Genomic DNA, 20237 nt, shown 5'->3' with positions numbered 1-20237 from the left:
AGCTTGGAGTCAGCATAAAGATATATGAGCCCCAAAGCAATTTCTACAAAGGGGAATACAATTTCATTTTTAAAAGCCTATTATTATGTTATATAGGCATGCTTTATTGCTACTGTGACTCAGCATGGGAAATTTATAAATTGCGAAGGATATGTGCCTTTGATACACCCAGACTGAATTTTGCACCTCACAGATGGCAAAAACTCAGGCGTGCAGCCGTACCGGACCACGTCACCAGTGGACGGACGGAGGAAGGAGAGCAAAAGAAAATCTCTGACAGGTCCCAAACAATCATATGTATCAAGTGCCTACTGTGTGGAGAGCACTGTATTAAGCCCTTGAGAGAGTACAATATAACACAGTTGGTAAACACATTCCTTGCCCACAACGAGTTTACAGTTTAGAGAGGGGAAACAGACACTAACAGAAATAATTTAAGGGTATGTACATAAGTCCTCTTGGGCTGAGAGAGGAGTGAATAAAAGGGGCAAATTCAGGCGCAAGGATGAGCCAGAAGGGTGACGAGGAAATGAGGGCTTGGTCAGGGAAGGTCTCTTGGAGGTGTGTGTTTAATAAAGTTTTGAAGGAGGAGAGAGTGATCGTCTGTCAAATTTGGAGAGGGAGGGTGTTCCACAGGCCAGAGGCAGGATGTGGGTGAGAGGTCGGCAGTGAGATAGATGAGATCGAGGTTCTGTGAATAGGTAGGCATTAGAAGAACGAGCTGGGCTGTGGTAGGAAAGCAGCAAGGTAAGTAAGATAGAAGGGGGCAAGATGAAGGAGTGCTTTAAAGCCCACCGTAAAGTTTCTGTTTCATGTGGAGGTAGACGGGCAACTACTGGAGGTTCTTGTGGAGTGGGGAAACATGGACTGAATGGTTTTGTAGAAAAATGATCTGGGCAGTGGAATGAAGCATGGCTTGGAGTAGGAACAGACAGGAGGCAGGGAAGTCAGCAAAGAGGCTGATGCAATAATCAAGGTGAGATAGGATAAGTGCCGGGATTAACGTGGCTGCAGTTTGGATGGCGAGGAAAGGGTAGATTTTAGTGATGTTACGAAGGCTGAACTGACAGGATTTGGTTACAGACTGAATATGTGGGTTGAATGAGACAGATGAGTTAAGGGTAATGCCATTTTTAGGGGCTTCTGAGACAGGAAGGATGGTGGTGCTGCCCACAGTGAAGCGAGAGGGAAGAGGGAAGGGGGAGAGGGAGGAAGGTAAAAGTAAATGGGAGATTGGTGGCAATTTTTCCACAGAAAAAGAATGAAGCATCTACATTTTTTGATTACTACTATAAAGCACTCTCTTTTTTTTTTTTTTCCAATTGCCATTTGTGGCAAAATATATGAGCACATTGCAAGACCACGGTTGCTCTGAAGTGAATTTGACTCAGGAGTACTGTCTCAATCACAAGAGAATGAACTTTATCTTTTAATAAACTGAGAGGCCACAATAAATGCAATACATATAGACAGCAAAAGATAGATCCACTGCTAACCAGCAGTATTGTACAGAACTATTAGAAAGTACTTCTATATTGTCCATCTGACTTCTGCTAAGCCATGGGAAGCAGCATGGCCTAGTACAAAAAGCATGGGCCTGGGAGCCAGGACCTGGGTTCTAATTCCGGTTCCACCACTTGCCTGCTGTGTGACCTTGGGTAAGTCACTTCACTGTGCCTGTGTTTCCTCAACTGCAAAACAGACAGTCAATGATGGTTTCCTCCCTCCTACTTATACTGTGACACCTATGTGCGACAGGGACTCTGTCCGGCTTCACTAACTACCCAGCGGTTACAGCAGGATTAGACGGTGCTCTCCCTCTCTGAGAGCTCACTGTGGGCAGGGAATGTGCCTATCGACCGTTATACTGCACTCTCCGAAGAGTTTAGTACAGTCCTCTGCACACAGAAAGTGCTCAATAAATACGATTTATGGATTGTCACATAATAAGCGCTTAACGCAGCAGCAACATTGACCGGGTGCTCACTTGTTGTAGACTATAACACAGTAAAAGGGGCTTGGAAAGTATGGAATAACTAACGGACACCGGCATTGAAAAATTAACTAACCCTTCAAAATGTTAAAAGGCAATTTCTCCAAGGGTTCAAAAGTAACCAAATTTGATAAGATCTCATTACAATAGAACTCTGCTGCTTCCTTGGCTCAAAAGTCGCATCTCACATTTTTAAAAATAACTTTCATGGTTCCCCCCCACAGAGGAATCACAGATCAGAATAACCAAAACATTTCAGAAGGGTTCATTCAAGAGTGAAATATAACATCTTCTTACATTCAAGACAAATTAACCTAGGACACAATTTAGAATTGACGCATCAAGAAGGTTTGGAAGGGGAAAAAAATACCTTGCTAAGAATACGGATAATTTGTTTTATCTGCCCGTGAGATACCCTTTTGCTGATACAACCGAAGACAACGAGGGCTCTTGGCTGGAGTGATGGATTATACTGGAATGCAAATCTGTAAAAAGTAAAAAAATGAGCTTCATATTAAGAGCTTTTACTATTACCACATTCACACCACACTACAGCTCAGGAAACCCACAGGACAGCTTATGAGGTGGTAACACCTGCCTACGGAACGTCACACATCCCCTTCAAGTTTAGATTTAATTCATGATACACCACGTACTTTTGTGCTAGTTCTGTCCATTGGTCCAGCCACTTGCACGTTGGAATATCTCTCATACAAGCCTACAAAATACGAGCATAAAGGGACACGTGATTAAGTACAACATTAAATAATGATAATAATAATTGTGGTATTTAAGGACTGTACTAAGCACCTAGAAGAATACAATATAACAATAGAGACACACCCCTGCCCACAACGAGCTCACAGTATAGCGTACAGTCATACAGCACATATTAGCAATTTACGCATGTGCTATATCCTTAATCCAGGCATAGCTATACCACTCTCATCTGCTGTGAGCAAAACTCACGTCCCTTTTTCCATTATCGATTTCCTGCAGCACCCCGCTGTCTTGCCCATCCTACCTCCATAATCTCCAGTAGAGCCTCTGTCACGGTCTCCAGGGATGTCAAGGCAAACGTCTCCCTCTCGTAGGAACCAGGTGAGAAAGACCTGTCCCGGTAACTGGACCGGAAGGCTATGACAGCTGCCGACTTGACTTTGCTGATGCCAAACAGCAAATAAAACTTGGGTAATGAGAACTCTGTCAAGCTGAGCCTCAAAACTTGCTTGGTCTCCTCTGTTGAATAAAACACATATAAATATATTAAACTCAATAGTCGACAAGCAGCGTAACCTAGTGGATAGACTATGGGCCTGGGAGTCAGAAGGAACTAACTTTCAATCGTGGCCCTGCCATTTGTCTGCTGTGGGACCTTGGGCAAATCTCTTCACTTCCCTGGATCTCAGTTACTTCATCTGTAAAATGGGGATAAAGACTGTGAGCCCCATTTGGGACATGGACTCTGTCCAACCTGATTAGGTTGTATCTGTCCCAGCACTTAGTACAGTGCCTTGCACACAGTAAGTGCTTAACCAATACCATTAAAAAACAAAACAAAACCAAATGTGAACTTTCCAAAACTCAAATGCTATTTATAATTCCGTAGTCCGAGAAGCTGAATGTTACTTCAGTATCTGAACATACGATTATTTTCCTCTATCCCCCAAGCAATTAGCCCTCTGACTTCATATTTTTCTGATCAAATGGCTGGGTAATTACTGTCTTCCAGAGACAGAATGTTTCCTCCAAGTGGTCCATATAGCTACCAAATTTGCAAGTTCTAAACAATATCCTGAAGTAGGATAGGCTATAATGATGGTATTTGTTAAACGCTCACTATGTGCAAAGCACTTTTCTAAGGGCTGGGGGGGGGGGGGGGGGGTACATAGTGATCAGGTTGTCCCAGGTGGGGCTCACAATTTTCATCCCCATTTGACAGATGAGGGAACTGAGGCACAGAGAAGTTAAGTGACTTGCCCAAAGTCACACAGCTGACAAGCGACAGAGCCGGGATTAGAACCCATGACCTCTGACTCCAAAGGTCGGGTTCTTTCCACTGAGCCACGCTGCTTCAGTCCTGGTATAATAGTTATTTCCTATGTATTACTTCAGGCAGGTGTGACAGGATATTTACATTTTCAGTACATAAAAACATAAGAAACCTAATTACTGGGCCAGATCAATGGTCCACTGTGAGTTGTATACTTTCTTCGATAGAGGAGCCCCTTGCAATCATGATACAATTTGTTCCTGAAAACCGCATCTTAAGTCCAGATGTTGTAAGTTCAATTTTCTCAGAGGAAACACTTCTCTCTTAGGAATAATGCAGTAAATGTGGGCAATAAAAGTTCCTGTTGGAACTTACCACTGAAATGAAGCTGTGAACAAGTGCACAGAGAATGAATGATGTTGATGACCAGTCCGTGAGTGGAAGCTCTAAGGGACAGAGGACCAGTGGCCACCAACAGAGTAACAACATGGAAGAGATAGGGCAGGTGGGCTGCCACGTCGAGAGAGTTGTTAAAGGACAGCATCAGCATGTATCGGGCAAGGATGGCAATATCGTCCCACATGAGGTGTTGTTCTAAGGTGGGAGTTGGAGACAGGCAGGTCTTGTCGATTATTTTGCACATTCTCCCGATGACCTGGAAAGAAGCAGGGGACTCGGTCACAGCATCAGGGTAGGATTACATCTAGCCTCAGAATGATCATCTGTGGTTGCAAGGTCAAAAAGGTCTCCATCTGGGACTGCTATAGAGTAAGCGTCGAGAAGGTTGAAGGGATGAGGTGAAGGCCCTACCTTACTCGAAACGAGTTTCACATTTCCGGAAGCAAGAGCCACAGCTGTGTCTGCCATCACCTCAGCCTTTATAGAGCCCAAGCCACCAGTTGCACTGGTTTTGATGAAACTGTCCAGCACGACATCAAGCAGATCTGTAATCTAATGGAGAAAATGCGTAAAAGGACTGTTCTTGCTTTCCAGCCCCATCACTCCACCTGAGTGTTTTGTCCAAAAACTTTCAGGGAGCAGACCACTAGGCAAGAAAAACCCCTGTTCTTTCATCCCAAAACTTCCATTAGAGAAGAGCTGTTAATTATTTAACAGGGCATATCCAATAATGCTCGAGAAGACTCAGCCGGTAGATGGTAAGCTCCTACTGGGCAGGGATTGTGTCTACCAACTCTTGTACTTTCTCAAGTGCTTAGTACAGTGTTTGGCACAGTAAGTACTCAATAAATACCAGGGATTAATTGGTAGATCTTCTTTAGAGCAGGGGTGGTCAAGCTTGTTGTACAGCAGAGCTCAAAAAAACCCAAACTAACCTTTGCCAAATCCGGCCTTCCGCACCACACCTCCTGCCTCCCCCTTCTCCCTGCTTTTCCCCTTCCCTTCCTTCTCCATCCCCCACGCCACCAAGTGACATCGTGCGAGAGGCCATAAATAAGGCTCTTTGGACATCAACTGCTCGATGGGTTCGTTTTGGGTTTGTCTCGTCCGCCAAAAGAGATAGCTCGAGTATTCCTGGGTTTTTCTGGATCTCTCCTAGTTCAAGATCAAAAGAGCACGTTCTCTGGCAAACAAAAATGGATTAAGATAGCAACGGAAAATATGTTCAACACCACTTTTTCTTCAGGTTTCACTAAGATTCAGTTCTCTTAAATCTCAATTGGACCCAGGGGTACGACTTTGAAAGCAGTCCGACCTTACGACCTCTTGTTATATCAAGGTTTCACCTCGGCATGAAAGGAATCACCCTGAAAATGTCCTACCTGTCCAAGACTTCCCCAGATCTTGGCTTGGATAGATGGATACATCTGTTTCTCATTAATCGTCATTGTTATGAGCTTGTCAAGAATAGCAGTGACTCGCTGGCGTTTGGCATCATCATTGTGTTTACAGAAACGCACTAGATTTGATAGCCAGGGAGTCATATATTCTAAGCAAAGGTGCTTCAGCTCAATACCTGGAAAATAAGTGCACTTTATTAAAACTGGTGTTCGACGAGCCTACCACTGAGTCATTTTTCTTTGGATAGCAGAATGATTGGCACACCTTGATTAAAATGTGGATATTCCAAAATTAAGTGTAGGTGTTCTGAAGAGAAAGAGGTAGAAGAGCAAGACCCATTACCTGAAAGAATTGAAATAGGGAGATATATGTATATATAAATATATATACACACACAGTATACATATATCTAGGGGCACTTGAAAACTGGGGAAGAGTCCTGATCAGGTTGACAAGAAGAGTAATCCTATCTGCCTTATCTCCAGAAAATGACCTAATGCAAAATCAAGGCTTTCCATCACAATTTATGAGAGAATTTTAAATTGGAGTAGAATGGCAGAAAAAACATTTTCCACTTTTGTTCTAGGCTGTGAACTCCTTGAGGGCAGGGATCATGTCTACTAATGCTTACTGTACTCTTCCGAGGGCTTAAGTTCAGTGCTCTGCACAGAGTGTTCAATAAGTACTTCTGATTGAATGTTCCGCAGGGGAGGAGAGATGGTGAAGAACAGCCTTATGGTCACCATCCGAGAAGTCTTTTTTGATTAGGAGTTAGCAGCTATTGTAAAGCTGTAAAACACAGTTCATTAAAAAATATTCACATTCCTTTGATTCAGGGTCTGTTCCAGATTTAGGGTTTTGTGCCTCAAACGATCAGTAAAATACACTACCGAGACCAAAATCAGGAAATGGCCTGGGTCAACTTGGGTGCCTTATTCAATACTCATTTTCAACCTTTCACTAGAAAGAGATAGTTCCTAAATTGGAATTCAGATTTAGCAATGTCAAACAAAAGGTGTGGCTGTCTTCTCTGTGAAATGCCATCATTTTAGCTTTGTAACTGTCTACATTAGCAGATTTCTTGTGGGGCAGGGGGGCGGGGGCAGTGGTGAAAGGCCTGACAGTATTTCATATTGCCTGTTGATGATCAGCCCAGAGAACTGGCCAAACAAGAATAGCTTCAGATGCCCTTATTTTTTTTTTTGCTAACCAGAGTCTGCTTTTTAAATTATCATTACTATTATATTTGTCCCTTTACAGCAAGATTGTTAACAACCCAGGGAGGCTACACTTTATGAACACTATAATAAAGTGATTCCCTCTGAATGACCTCAGACTCATTATTATAGTTAAAAATAAATGACCACTACTTACTAGATTTGCTAAATCCAGAAATACACTCTTCCAAAAACTCCAGGGTGAGGTGTGGCTCATTAGCTGCCAAGGTCTTACTAATAGAGACAATAAAAAGGGTGTTGTTGGCAGGGATACACAGACCTGAAGTCTCTAGCAACTGGCCTTCAATCTTTAAATTAAAGGTACAGGTTAAGGCACACAGAAGATTATAGGCAGCTGACCTGAAAGAAAACACAAGTGAAGCCATTTAAAAACATTTTTCATCTACCAAGTCCAAACATGTCATCACACAGCAAGTATCAATAATAAATTACTCTATCTTCAACCCATTCAGGGTAATGAATTATTTTTACATTTCAGATCAATAAGCATTATGAAGCTCAAGTTCTGAGGTCAGACTGGAATTTCTTACACTGCAAGGGATCGTCTTCTTTCGAGGGTTCATGTCTGACGTACCTAGAATGGCCTTAAAAGCCTCCTTCGGGAGCCAGGCCCATCCAACCCTGTATGCCTTGGATGCTCACCTGAAGCCCTGAAGTCCTGCATCCACGAGGCTGTAAAGCCCGGGGGAGAGAGATTTAATATCCTAGCAGGGCTGACTTGAGACCGTAAACCAGTGAGGCAGATCGCTTAAGGGCATGCGGCTAAAATGTAGATGGCCATGTATGAGAACAGAGACCTGGGCCCAGAATTTAGTGGCTCTCAAGTAGGGTGTGGTGGAGGCAGGGGAGGTTTTGGGACTGCCCCCCATAGGAGCCATGGTCTAGGTTAAGGGGTTCAAAACGGCTTCCTCGGTCATAATGTTGCACTGAACGCCTATGCAGTGAGGCATACTGACGCCTTTTGGACCAGGAGGGAGGCTTATCCACAAGCAAGTCTCTCGTTCTCATATGAAATCAAAATAACAGGCACAAATCCAGTTTGCTTTTTGTGGGGGGGGGGGGCTGGTTTTAGGATGCAAATGAACCTACATGTGCTTGGATAAAGCATATTTCGAGAGAGAGCGGATGTGAAGAGTGTAATGATGCAACTAGATGCTGTAAGCTCTAAAAAAGTGGGGGCAGGCTGGGGAAGGCCCCGTTAAAAATCTCAAAATTTTAAACAACATCACTGAAGTATTTTGCTGAACCATTCAACACATGCCAAAAGAATTAAGAAACAACCAGGGGAAGTGTCAGAAATAGTCATTATCATTTGAAAGGGCTTGAAGGTTCTTTTTCTGGGAAAGCAGAAGTGAAAGTTCCTTCACCACTTCATCAAGACACACACTGTCTGCAAGGGGAAGAAACCCACGGGGGTAAGGTTGTTCTTGGGGAAACATAATACTTATTTAAGGGGACTTATTTCTGAATCAGAGAGCAGAAGGGAGACACCACCCATAACACAATTACTAATGATCGAGTACCTCTGGCTGATGGCTAGAGACATTAGAAGTGTACTGAATCAAGACTAAACTCCTGCCCATCCAAAACTACCTCATGGGTGGGGGGGGGGTGGGGGGGGGGCGGACAGGAGGAGGGTGCAGTTCAGTTTGAGCAATCTTTATTCGGAAGACAGTGCCGAAGCCCAGGTGGGAGGGAATGGTGGGGGCTGCATCTGGCTACCTGGGATAGCCGATACTTGAGGGAGGATTTCCGGCACTGAGCCTTCGTGTCTCAAGAAACCGAGACGAACTGGGCCCTTAATCATAGCATCCAAGGAAATGCATTAAAATTAACGGGCATTAAGACACAGACTGTAAGCTGTTCCGTGAGGGCAAATAGCACACCTACCAGCTGTATGGTACTCTCAAACTCTCTGTACAGTGCTCTGCACAAAGTAAGCGCTCGACAAATACCCTTAACTGATTTACTGCCAGAACCGACCCCGACTCAGTCAACATCTGAATCCTTCGGTTCCCTTTCAGACATTAACTTCTTTTTTTCGGTATAATTTCTAACTACATAACTACTCGATTAAACATTGAGATTTTCTTGGTGAAGCAGAAACCACTTCTTGATAAATCTTCTAGGGGTGTGTATTACAACATTCAAAAACTGTACCTATCCAACCACTGTGGCCTAAGAGAAAGAACAAGGGTCTGGGAGTCAGGTTACCTGGGGTCTAGTCCCAGCTCTGTGACCTCAGTTTCCTCATCTGTAAAATGGGGATACTGAGACCAGCCTCTTTCCTAAGTCCCGGGGACGTTACGAGAACTAAAAGAGTTAACTGATGTGAAAGTGCTATAAAAATTCAAAGACTGATAATTCAGTCAGAAATTTGGAGAAAAGAAGAACACGGCTAAATTTAGGTGGAGACAAGGGAAAGAGGTAAGAGGGGATGTGCCTTCTGGAAGCCGCCACTTCAACGTGGTCTGTTTTATGAGGAAAGCTTCCCGTGGGCAGAAACTTGGTTTACTTTGATTGGCAACTGCCTGGAGCACTACGGGGACTGAAAGTTGATGATGAAAAACTGAGTAATAATAATAAAAAAGTGTGACATTTATTAAGCATGTACTATGTGCTAAGCGCTGTACTAAGAGCTGAGGTAGAGATTATGAAATCAGACATAGTCCCTGGGCCACATGGGACTCTCATCAGTCTAAAGGGATGGGAGAACAGGGATTTAACTTCCAGTGCACAGATGAAGAAACTGAAAAACAGAAAAGTGAAGTGACTAGGCCAAGATTACACAGAAGATAAGTGGCAAAGCCAGGATTAGAATACAAGTGTTCTGGCCCCTAAGTCTGGGCTCTATTCACTAGTCCTCACTGTGTCATTTGATAGTGATGAGGAGGAGGAGGATGATTAAACCATGTTTAGTCCTACAAGGATTTTTTTTAGACTCTGGTAATGGTATAAATTTTTTGCCTGCACAGAAGGCAACACCAGTGCCTTTTCAATCAATGGCATTTATCGATCACTTCCCGGGTAAAAAGCACTTTACTAAGCACTTGGGAGAGTACGGTACAACAGAGCTGGTAGACCCGTTCCTTGCCCAAACATATTGCTGGGGTAGACCTGGGATAATCTGGGTTTATGCTCTATGGGCAGTTTCAGGAAACTGCCAAAAACTGGAAAAGTGTAACTTGTTTTGGGCCCGTGCAGAAATTAACAGCAGTACTGGGGTACGGACAAAAGGGACCGGCCTGCAGGTCATTTGGTTTACTGCAAAAGCCGATGGTGCAAAATGGCTTTAAATCCGGTTCAATCCTCAGGACTCGGGTACATATGCTGGCTACACAGTCATGTTTTCAGTGGGAAAGCCATTTGGAAAGTGTCCTGGATAAAACGCGAACACATTTAAGATATCTTTTTTACCGTAAACTAGGGTCTGAGCTGCCCAGATTAAGCAACGCGATATTCAGGAGCGTTCCGGGGACATCCTTCGGCCGGATTTTCGTGTGCTGGGGGATGGAGTCGGGTTGAGACAGCTCCCACCGTGTCCGTATGTGGATGATGGATTGAACGATGGCTTCGCACTCTTGGTGCATGAAGGTGAGTGGAGTGCCTTGGTTAGCAATGGTTAAAGTGAACTGGTTTTCGTCAACGAGGCAGATCTCCTCGATCTCTGAGGCGTAATAGATGTCGTTCAGGAAAACCGACTGCCCCAAGACCCTTGTCCGTTCGGCTGATGTGACCTGAACGGCAGTCGAGCCAACCTCGAGGGGGGAAGGAAAACAGAAATGAGTCTCAAGAGTGACAAAAACAGGAAGGTCAGACATTACGAGGTTTTTGATCTTTTATGGGAAGGCTACTTTTTGGATGTCAAATTTCAAGAAAGAATGTTTCATGGTGCTCCCAAGCTGCAAAAGCACTCACATCCGATTGATTGCCGGACACCTTTCGCTGGTCGAAACTCTTATTTCTCCTACACTTATCCTTAGGCGTTTGTCTATTCAACTGTATATTTGGTTACTTGTGCCGAGTTCACTATTTACGAGTATTTAATGCCCCTCTCTACCTCTTGTCAGAAGCGTAAACTCCTTGTGGAAATGGAATACGTCCTGTGCCTCTGCTCGGCTTCCCCAAGAGCTTAATGGTATTTACTGAGCGCTTTCCATGTGCGGAGCACTGTACTGAGCATTTGGGAGAACACGACAGAGTTGGCAGACACGTTCTCTGCCCACAGTGAGCTAGTCTAAAGACAAATTATAGTCTAGTAGCATGCAGTGCAATCGGGGGCCATTTGATAAACACCGTTATTACTAACAGTACGATTCCAGAGGCGGACTCTTCCCAACCGGAAGGCTTAGGCCTCACCTTTTAAAAAGTGTTTAAAGACCACAACTGGCCTCTGCTCTTTCCTAGGAAGTCCTGGCTCTCCTCTCAGCTCGGTCTCAGGAATAGGGAGTGGAGGTTGTGAAACAAGATCGTTAATCATTCACGAAAGGTGAAATGAAGCTTACTTTAATAGAAACCTTGGTGTCTTTGTGGGCCAGTTTGAGAGCATTGTGGAACACCTTCAAATCCTCTTCTAAAGCCAAAGTGGCAGCCGGCAGTTTCTGCTGGTCGTGCTCGATGTGCTCAGCCAATTTTCCAGGCGAGTCTATGAAAATAAGTCTCTTGCTGCCTTTGAGGCCAGTGAGCAGTCTCTCGTGGTATTTGGTGTACTCCCTGACCCAAGAATTACAGTTGTAGATGTAAACAGCAGACACATTTTCGTACGCAAAGCCAGGGAAAACGACAAACCACTTGGAGAGAAAGTCTGTTTTAAAGCGATTGCTGGGGCCGGCGTGGGTAAGGTCCACGACGATCTCATATGGCTTGGCATAATATGGCTTGAGAGTCAGCAAGACGTGGTATATCAGCAAATCCCCATTGATCTGACCGGTCTTGAACCTAGGAAAATGACATAGGGATGCAAATAAGTAAACTGGCTGTTACACACCCAACTTATCCCTCGTGTTAATTCCTCTACCAAGATCTTGCAGATGGATGGCATGGATGTAGTTGTGTTCAAATACATCCCGAACACTGCACTAAGTGATTCAATGGCTCTTGGAGCCTTAAGGAACTAATCTCCAGGGACCTTCATCTGGAGCAGTAGTGAAGAGAGGTTAAAGAAAAATACGGGGAGTTTAGGTGGTTTTTTTTTAAATTGTATTTGTTAAGAGCTTACTCTATGCCAGGTGCTGGGGTAGAAACAAGCTAATCAGATTGGACACAGTCCTTGTCCCACATGGGGCTCACTGTAATCCCCATTTTACAGATGATGTAACTGAGGCACAGAAAAATGATTCACCCAAGGTCACACAATAGGCAAGTGGCTGAGCCACGATTAGAACTTATGTCCTCTGATTCCCAAGCTCTTGCTCTTCTCACTACGCCACGCTGATGGAGTTGTGCTCATGTTATGGGAAAATCACATCATAGTAATCACTGCTTCAATGGGAATTAATGGGTTAGGAAGTAGACGGTTCAGGGATACATTTTTCAGTATAAATTCCTCTGTTACTCTAGATGATTACCTAATTGTGACTTCGCCACTCACTGCTAACTTACTATTAAATATTATAAAGTTATAAAAAAATGAAGCAGCAGCAAAAGGACAGAGCATGAGCCCGGGAACCAGAAGGAGACGGGTTCTAATCTCAGCTCTATTTGTCTGCTGCGTGACCTTGGGCAAGTCACTTAATTCTCTGTGTCTCAGTTACCTCACCTGTAAAATGGGGATAAAGGTTGTGGGACATGATCTGTGCCCAATCTGATTACTCTGTATCCATCGCACTGCTTAGACCAGTGCCTGGTACATAGTAAGCGCTTAATAAATGCTATTTAAAAAAAAAGAAGAAACACAAAGTGCCAGAATGTACAATAAAGCTGAGACAGGATCAGCAATACAGCAGCTTTGCATTCAATGATGTCACACGCACAACCATTTCTCCCTAAACTGAATCAATGTGGCCTATTTTGCGGACAACAGACTCATGAGTGGGAAGAATGTTCTCTTAGTCATTCATCACATTCAATCAATAGTACTTATTGAGCACGTATTGTGTGCAAAGCACTGTACTAAGTGCTTGGGGGAAAGAGAATGAAGAGACCTGGTTCCTACCCTTAAGGATCTTATAATCTAGTGGGGGAGATAGACCCCAAAATGAATTACAGTTCATTAACTTTAGCAAGAAAGAGATCATTGGTGACTATAGAGAGGGAGAAGCGTGACCTAGAGGAAAGAACATGGGCTTGGGAGCCAAAGGACCCGGGTTCTAATCCGGGCTCCTCCCCTTGCCTGCTGTGTGACCTTGCGTGAGTCACAACTTTTCTGTGCCTCAGTTACCTCATCAGTGAAATGGGCATTAAATCCTCCTTGCTCCTACTTACACTGGGGCTAAATCCAACCTGATTATTTTGTACCTACCCAAGTTCTTAGTACAGTGCGTGGCATATAGTAAACACTTAACGAGCATCATTAAAGAAAAAGAGGACTCCATGGAGGGAAGCAGGAGAAGACCAGATTGCTTTGGAACCAGGAGGGAGATGGAGTTGCAGTAGGAATACAAAATTTATTCACGAAATACAGGGAGGACTGGGAGGGGGAAGATAGGGCAATAGTAATAATAATAATAATAATGATGATATTTGTTAAGCGTTTACTACGTGTCAAGCACTGTTCTAAGCACTGGGGTAGATTACAAGGTAATCAGGTTGTCCCACATGGGGTTCACAGCCTTAATCCTCATTTTACAGATGAGGTAACTGAGGCCCAGAGAAGTGAAGTGAGTTGCCCAGGGTCACATGGCAGACAAGTGGCAGAGCCGGGATTAAAACCCAGGTCCTTTTGGCTCCCAAGCCCGTGCTCTATCCACTATAGCACGCTGCTTCTCACTGAATGCAGAATGGCTGCACGGAGATGGCTGGGTGGTGCAGTGGGGTCCAGGACCGGGGAGACAGTGGGCGAGTTTGAAGGCAGAGGGAGAAAAGAGAGAAGAAGCAGCTACTGCAAACGACCAACTGTGCCAAAAAGCCAAGCCACCCTAACAGCTCTCAATTCAAAAAGGAAGAAAAACGCCATCAGTGCGCGCCTTCCCGGGATGAAAAGAAAGGCTCTCTTCATTGGACCAAATGAAGGGGAGAATTTACGGGAACACCAACAACAGAATAACCAAAAGGAAATGAATGGAAGTGTTAATTATCTCTTGCAAAACATTAGGCTGCATTCTTTCAGGCTGGATTCATATTCAGACACACGCTAATTCACTTCTCCATCTATTGAGGCCACACCCAGGTTGAGATGCAGGAAAGGTTATTGACTTCAGTGGTGCTGTTATAATTAAAAGTCTGCTGGCATTTCCATTACAAACCTCTTTTGAAGAGCTTGTAACTCAACCATTATATCTGCTGCAGATGGAAAGCTTGGCAAACCTCCTGCTTAACTGGACGTGCCCAAATACCCGGGAAACAGACCCAATCCTTGCTTTCCTCAAAGATGCAGTTTTTGATTTAAAGGAGCTTTATACTCTTCTCCTCGTTAAAGCACCCCACCGCTTCCTGCTATAAAAACATTTTCTAGCCCTTTTTAAGGGCCCCCACCCTATGCAACCCTCTCCCCAAACGCAATCTCCGAACCGATTGCTAGAACCGATCCCGAATGAAACCCTCTCCCTTCCCGGTTTGAGGAGAGGTCTGTTTATAGTAAGCTCTCCCTAACATTAACTGGACACCCCTTAGAAGGCACCAAGCAGGACAGGGTGATAAATCTTGTGTGTTGGAGGGGGAAGGGGGAGTAACAAAATCATTTAATAGGCGCGATTGGACTAAAGATGGCATTTCCCATTTGGTTTTGAAAGCCCGCAACCAGATACAAGAGTAAATAAAAAATAATCATCAGGTAAGAATACGGTCAGTGGAAAATCTACTCAGCCTTGGAGGCGGAGATTTGTCCCACACGGCTTCCTGTCATACCAGTGGCAAATTGGGCGAGACGGAGTTTTTTTCTGACGTGCTGTACTTGCAGCAGAAAGGAAATGTGTCATCTGTGGTTTAGTTTTAAAAGTGGAAAGCTAGCAGAACATATCCTTCTTTTGCTGCAGGTTTACTTTTAATTTCAAAATCTGTACGTCTCCTTTGCTTTAGGTTATACGTAAACGGTGCTTCGAGAAGAGAAAACACCAAGAAGTGGTTTGCTAAAATATTCACTTTATAATCAGATTTGACCAAAGCGTTTTGTAAGGTAGGTTTATGTAGATGCTTTTTTGGGGGGGTATACTTTAACTTTGTTTAGAAATCCGTTAAAACCGGTGAAGGGCTGTAACTCAGGAATGCACTTTTCAAATATGAAGAACCTCACTAACAACTCAGGTCATAAGTAATAAAGTGTAATTTTTCTTCTCTTTTGCTATGTCTAGCGTGAAAAATCAAATGGACAATTTTAACTCTGTAAATGGAACAGATGCTAGTTAAGCTTAAAATGATGACATTCTAATTTTAAAAGAGCACTCTCTCTTTTAACTCAACTCACAGTCCCGTCATGCCTAGGCACCTCAGAATTTACAGTTCAGCATCTTGCGGGAGAATCGTTTAGCTACAATGGGGAGATTTTAGGACCAAGTGGCAGGTCTTAATTTTGAATTCTCTTGCTTTTGAGAGGTTAAGTGAAGCCCTTATTTTGTCAACACAGTTTGTTTATTTCTGGATGGCAGTACATCTGGCAGGGGACAATCAACAGTAGACCTATTATCCTGTCAGTGGTGAGCCCTGTTACAATTGTGCAAAAAGCAATGTTCTGTGTTTTTAGCTACTATTTTGACATTGTCAAAGAACGAGATTCAGCACTATTCCTCCATTTTGGGTTATTTGAAAACTACCAGGGATTTTAAAGCCCTGAAAGTTTACTTTTTCCAAAATTTTAGGTAGAACTTTATTACTGAATCAGGTGTAAATAATCTGTGACAGTTCTCCCACTAGCGCTTTACTGCTTTAAAATGGATAATACTGTAGCCTTCAAAATAACTCTAATATTATGATTACGGTATTTGTTAAATGCCTATTTTATAATACTAATAACTATGGTATTTGTCAAGCACTTGCTACATGCCAGGCACTGTACTAAGTACTGGGGTGGGTATGAACAAACTGTGTGGATACAGTCCCTGTCCCACGTGGGGCTCAGTCTCAAACCCCATTTTACAGATGAAGTAACTGAGGCACGGAGAAGTGAAGTGACTTGCCCAAGGTCACAGCAGACAAGTGGCTGAGCTGGGATTAGAACCCACGACCTCCTGCCTCCCAGGCCCGTGCTCTATAAGCGCTGGGATAGATAAAAGCAACCCAGATTGGACAGTTTCTGCTCCACCTGGGGCTCACAGTCTGAGTAGGAGGGAGAACTGAGGCACCGAGAAGTTTCTTGACTTATTTATAAAATAATTATGACATGAGAATGAGAAAGTCTGCCCTAAATTTAATCCTAAAGCACCTATTCTAGTGGATTAAACCTCATGCTAACATCAGCTTCTGGTTTTTGGAGCCCATAATTCAAATGTTAATGTTCATCCCCTTAGTTCTACAAGAGGTCTTTTTCCACAAATCATGCTACAAGGGAGAAATCTGGGGGTCAATTTTCAATTAGCAGTCCACAGTACTTCCACATAATAATTTTCTCTGAAAGAAATTCAGTGAAGACAATGCCATATTCATTTTAGTCTCAAGCTACAGCTGTTATGTAATCAAAATGACAATGAGTACTACATATAGCAGGTTATGAGAAAATACCCTGGATTCTTAATAAGAAGCCATTTTAATCGGAGCAAAGTGGCCTACGTGCTCTCTCTACTTCCTTCTCAAGAATACTGAACAGAAACATTCTGAGCCACAGGGCTCCTAAATATGGGGTGGGGGGTGGGGGCGTGCTCATGTGTTTGTGTATGAGAGAGAAGTGGATTTACAGTTGTTTGACTGGAATTTAACAATGGCCAGAGACAGTTAGGTTACCAGTACAGTACCAGGAACCCAAATGCCAATTCCACTTAATCCCTTTAGAAAGCTATATATTTAAGTTTCTTCAGCAGAAAATGTGTTTCCTTTTCGGGTGCTGAAAAGACTTTAAGGCAGAGCAAAATAAAGTGTGAAATGAAAAGATAAAAGAAATGATTTACACAAATATACACCATCTTTGAACCACCTGTGTGCTCCATCTTCAAAGAGCTGATTTGGGCCGGGCGATCATGTTGCATCAAGAAATCTTTTGGTTTCTTTTCTGATGGCTTGTCTTGTTCCCCTTTCTTTCACTTTGCTCTATTGCAGGTATAATGCTAAAGCCTACATTACTCCTTTTTTCACAAAGATGGTTATCCTCCAGGGGTGGAGAAGTTTCTGCAAATAATCCTTAAAAGGCTTTAGAAAACACTAAAAAAAGATCTCCAAAGCAGAAGTAACAGTCTCCAGGCTACTGTACCCTGATATGTTGTGAAGGAAGAAACTGCTACATATTTCTCTGGACACCATTTTGTGAGGCTTCACTACACATTAGTGATGTCCTCATCTCCAACTGCTGCCACTAAAATAAGAACGGTTTCACTTTTTTTCTGATCCCAAAATGACAGTTTCAAAGGAGGTAATAATTAACTTGTTCAAAGGTACAAATAAAATAGCTGACTTGAAGATCTTAGAGTTGCAAGCCTTGAAATGCTTGAAATCCTACTTGATTGACAGCAGCACCTTACGCCTCCCCCCTCAAATAAAAACCACATAATCGGAAGCACTATTTTACAAAGCCTTAACCCATCATTTTTCTCTCCCTACAGATTTACGAGTATTCACGGACGTGGGATTGATGGGGCAACACTACCTGTGTGTTGCTTTCCTGGTAACGACGTCCTTCTCCCTTCCTCCCCAAATACTGGCAAACTACACGTATTTCTGGGATACAGACGGTACCGACTGGAATCACACCATCCCAAACCAAACAAACGGAAACAATGACGGGAGAAATGAAAGTTTGGACCCGGTGACTCGAGAGGCAGATTACGAAGGCAGATCCACGAGTACTCTTGCAACGCCAACATCATCTGCTTTTCTATCTTTAGCTCCTGATTCAAGAGAAGGTCTTTCTACACCACCCCCTACCCCAAACAGCTCTCTTACAACATGGGGTACTGGGACCACAAGGAAGATCCAAAATGAAAGTACCAAAGCGAGTAACTGTGAAGAAAATAATAAAATGGCTATGCTGGTTTGCTTAATTATAATCGCGGTGCTTTTTCTTATTTGCACCCTTTTATTTCTGTCGACTGTAGTTCTGGCAAACAAAGTTTCAGCCCTCAAACGATCAAAGCAAATGGGCAAACGCCTGCCCAGAAGCAACGGAGATTTTCTGGCAAACAGCGGCCTGTGGCCGGCTGAATCAGACACATGGAAAAGAGCAAAACAACTCACAGGGCCCAACCTGATGATGCAATCCACTGGAACTCTCACAGCTCTAGGGGAGGGAGAAGATGAGGAAGCATCCAGGAAACTGGCTAACTAATGGATGAATCGACGTGGAGAAAAAACAAGAGACCACCGCGAAGGCCACGAGGAAGACGTGAAAGGAAATTCGTCTCGTCTCGGATCGAAATTTAAAGAAACGCTTATGCCCCCCCAAACTGACACAACAGACATTTCACTCTACAATGGGAGGAGAATTGTGGGAGAACTGTGGGGGTGGGGATGGGGAAGACACACCTAACCACTTCATTAGCTGCACTTAAACCTTAACAGTGATTATTTCTAAGGCCTACAACGCATGGAATGGATCGTTTGAGAATCCAAAGATTTTCCAGAAGTCTTTAAAGACTGTGAGCTGTGGAATCTCGGAAGGAGTGGTAAAGAGGGCTCGACAATATTTGAGGCATACCCCTTTTAAGGGTCCTTATTCAAAGTGCAAGTAAAAGCTGGTAATTTACAGAACTATTAGGAAGAGTTGCTTCTCTATAGAAACAGCCCTCCCATTTCAAGGAAGAAATATGGGCAGAGAAAAGAAAGGTGACTAACCAAATACATCTTAACACTCAGTAATACATTTCCACTTCCAAGGATTACCATTAATAAGAGCCATTATGACCAAAAAACCCCTCATTTTAAAGCAGGAAGCTATCCTGCCAAGATGTACTTTTGTTTTGGAGATGGCAAGATCTAGCTGGACGACCTTCATTACTTGAGGATGAATTTTACAACACGTGTTGCATGAAGGCACAGAAAACTTGCTTTATTAATATTATTGAAATAAACTTTAAATGAATAAAAGTCCACTAAACACATGTAAACCTGAACATTTTTATTTTACTTAACTATCCTTTGGCAAGAACAGCAACAAACAAGAGGTCCACTGAGGCAGATGGTAGTCTAGCAGTTCTTCAATGTAGAGGACAAATACAGAGCAAAAATGCTTAGTGCTTAGTACTTAGTACTAAGTACTTAGTACTGGGTGCAGAGCATTGTACTAAGCGCTGGGGAGAGTACGGTATAACAATAAACAAGTACAACCCCTGTCCACAATGAGTGTACAGTCTAGAGGGGGAAACAGACATTAATGTAAATAAATAATAGCTACAGTGGATTTCAAGGATGACAGAAGATCTTTAAATAAACAGATGAAGCTACCTTTTGATTCCTTCAAGTGCCCAACCTGGTTATTTTGACTTACCACCAGTGTTCAGTACAGTGCTTAACACATATTAAGCACTTGAGCAATTCCACAGTTATTACATATCCAGGAAGGGTGGTGTGTTGGCACTGGCTGTGCAGAAGGAGATCCGTTTGCAAATTGCCAATAACAGGGCTACAGATATTTGGAGAAAAAGCCTCACCAGAGAAATATTCCTAGAGAAAAAGACCTATTACATTCAAAAATAGATTCATGGGATTAACTAAGAATTCATCTTTGATCTATCTCTTTGTTAAATATAAACTGCAAGCAGACTATTTGCTGCTTTTGTCCTCATTTGTAACTGACTGAAAACCAAGACTGGCAGCATGTTAAACAGAGACATAAGGAAAATGAGGAAAGTGAGTCCAGACTAGAACCTACCTTCACTTCAGCAACACTTTAGAGAAGGCCAAGAGACACCTAGGACATATTTCTAATTTTACCAATTGTTCCTCACGTTGTCAGTAAATTTTCTTCCGGTAGCTGTGC

General features: G+C 43.2%; 2 protein-coding genes across 7 annotated transcripts in view; one reads left to right on the top strand and one right to left on the bottom strand.

Annotated features, from left to right (window-relative positions):
* The window catches only part of NF1 (neurofibromin 1), a 184711-nt gene that overhangs the window by 31173 nt on the left and 133301 nt on the right, over positions 1-20237 (bottom strand). For 3 of the 5 annotated variants that reach the window (XM_039914576.1, XM_039914575.1, XM_039914574.1), the window contains 10 exons: positions 11530-11962; positions 10442-10782; positions 7161-7363; positions 6051-6128; positions 5768-5961; positions 4797-4937; positions 4362-4641; positions 3018-3232; positions 2650-2711; positions 2364-2478 (listed from right to left, as the gene is read on the bottom strand). In XM_039914576.1, coding sequence (XP_039770510.1) covers positions 2364-2478; positions 2650-2711; positions 3018-3232; positions 4362-4641; positions 4797-4937; positions 5768-5961; positions 6051-6128; positions 7161-7363; positions 10442-10782; positions 11530-11962 — 2062 coding nt within the window. The remainder of the gene's footprint in view (positions 1-2363; positions 2479-2649; positions 2712-3017; positions 3233-4361; positions 4642-4796; positions 4938-5767; positions 5962-6050; positions 6129-7160; positions 7364-10441; positions 10783-11529; positions 11963-20237) is intronic. The other 2 variants (XM_029082634.2, XM_029082637.2) reach the window with 1 other exon arrangement.
* On the top strand, positions 15070-19365 carry EVI2A (ecotropic viral integration site 2A). 2 transcript variants are annotated; one of them, XM_003430576.4, is made up of 3 exons: positions 15070-15296; positions 17366-17675; positions 17866-19365. In XM_003430576.4, the coding sequence occupies exon 3, from the start codon at positions 17895-17897 to the stop codon at positions 18585-18587; it is 693 nt and encodes a 230-aa protein (XP_003430624.1). In that variant the 5' UTR covers positions 15070-15296; positions 17366-17675; positions 17866-17894; the 3' UTR covers positions 18588-19365. The 2 variants fall into 2 exon arrangements, with proteins under 2 accessions (XP_003430624.1, XP_007664847.1); XM_007666657.3 differs by lacking the exon at positions 17366-17675.

The sequence above is a fragment of the Ornithorhynchus anatinus genome, chromosome 17 (genome assembly GCF_004115215.2).
Source record: "Ornithorhynchus anatinus isolate Pmale09 chromosome 17, mOrnAna1.pri.v4, whole genome shotgun sequence".
Lineage (NCBI taxonomy): Eukaryota > Metazoa > Chordata > Mammalia > Monotremata > Ornithorhynchidae > Ornithorhynchus > Ornithorhynchus anatinus.
The sequence above is the reverse complement of the archived record's forward strand: the minus strand, read 5'-3'. Positions and strand labels throughout refer to the sequence as shown.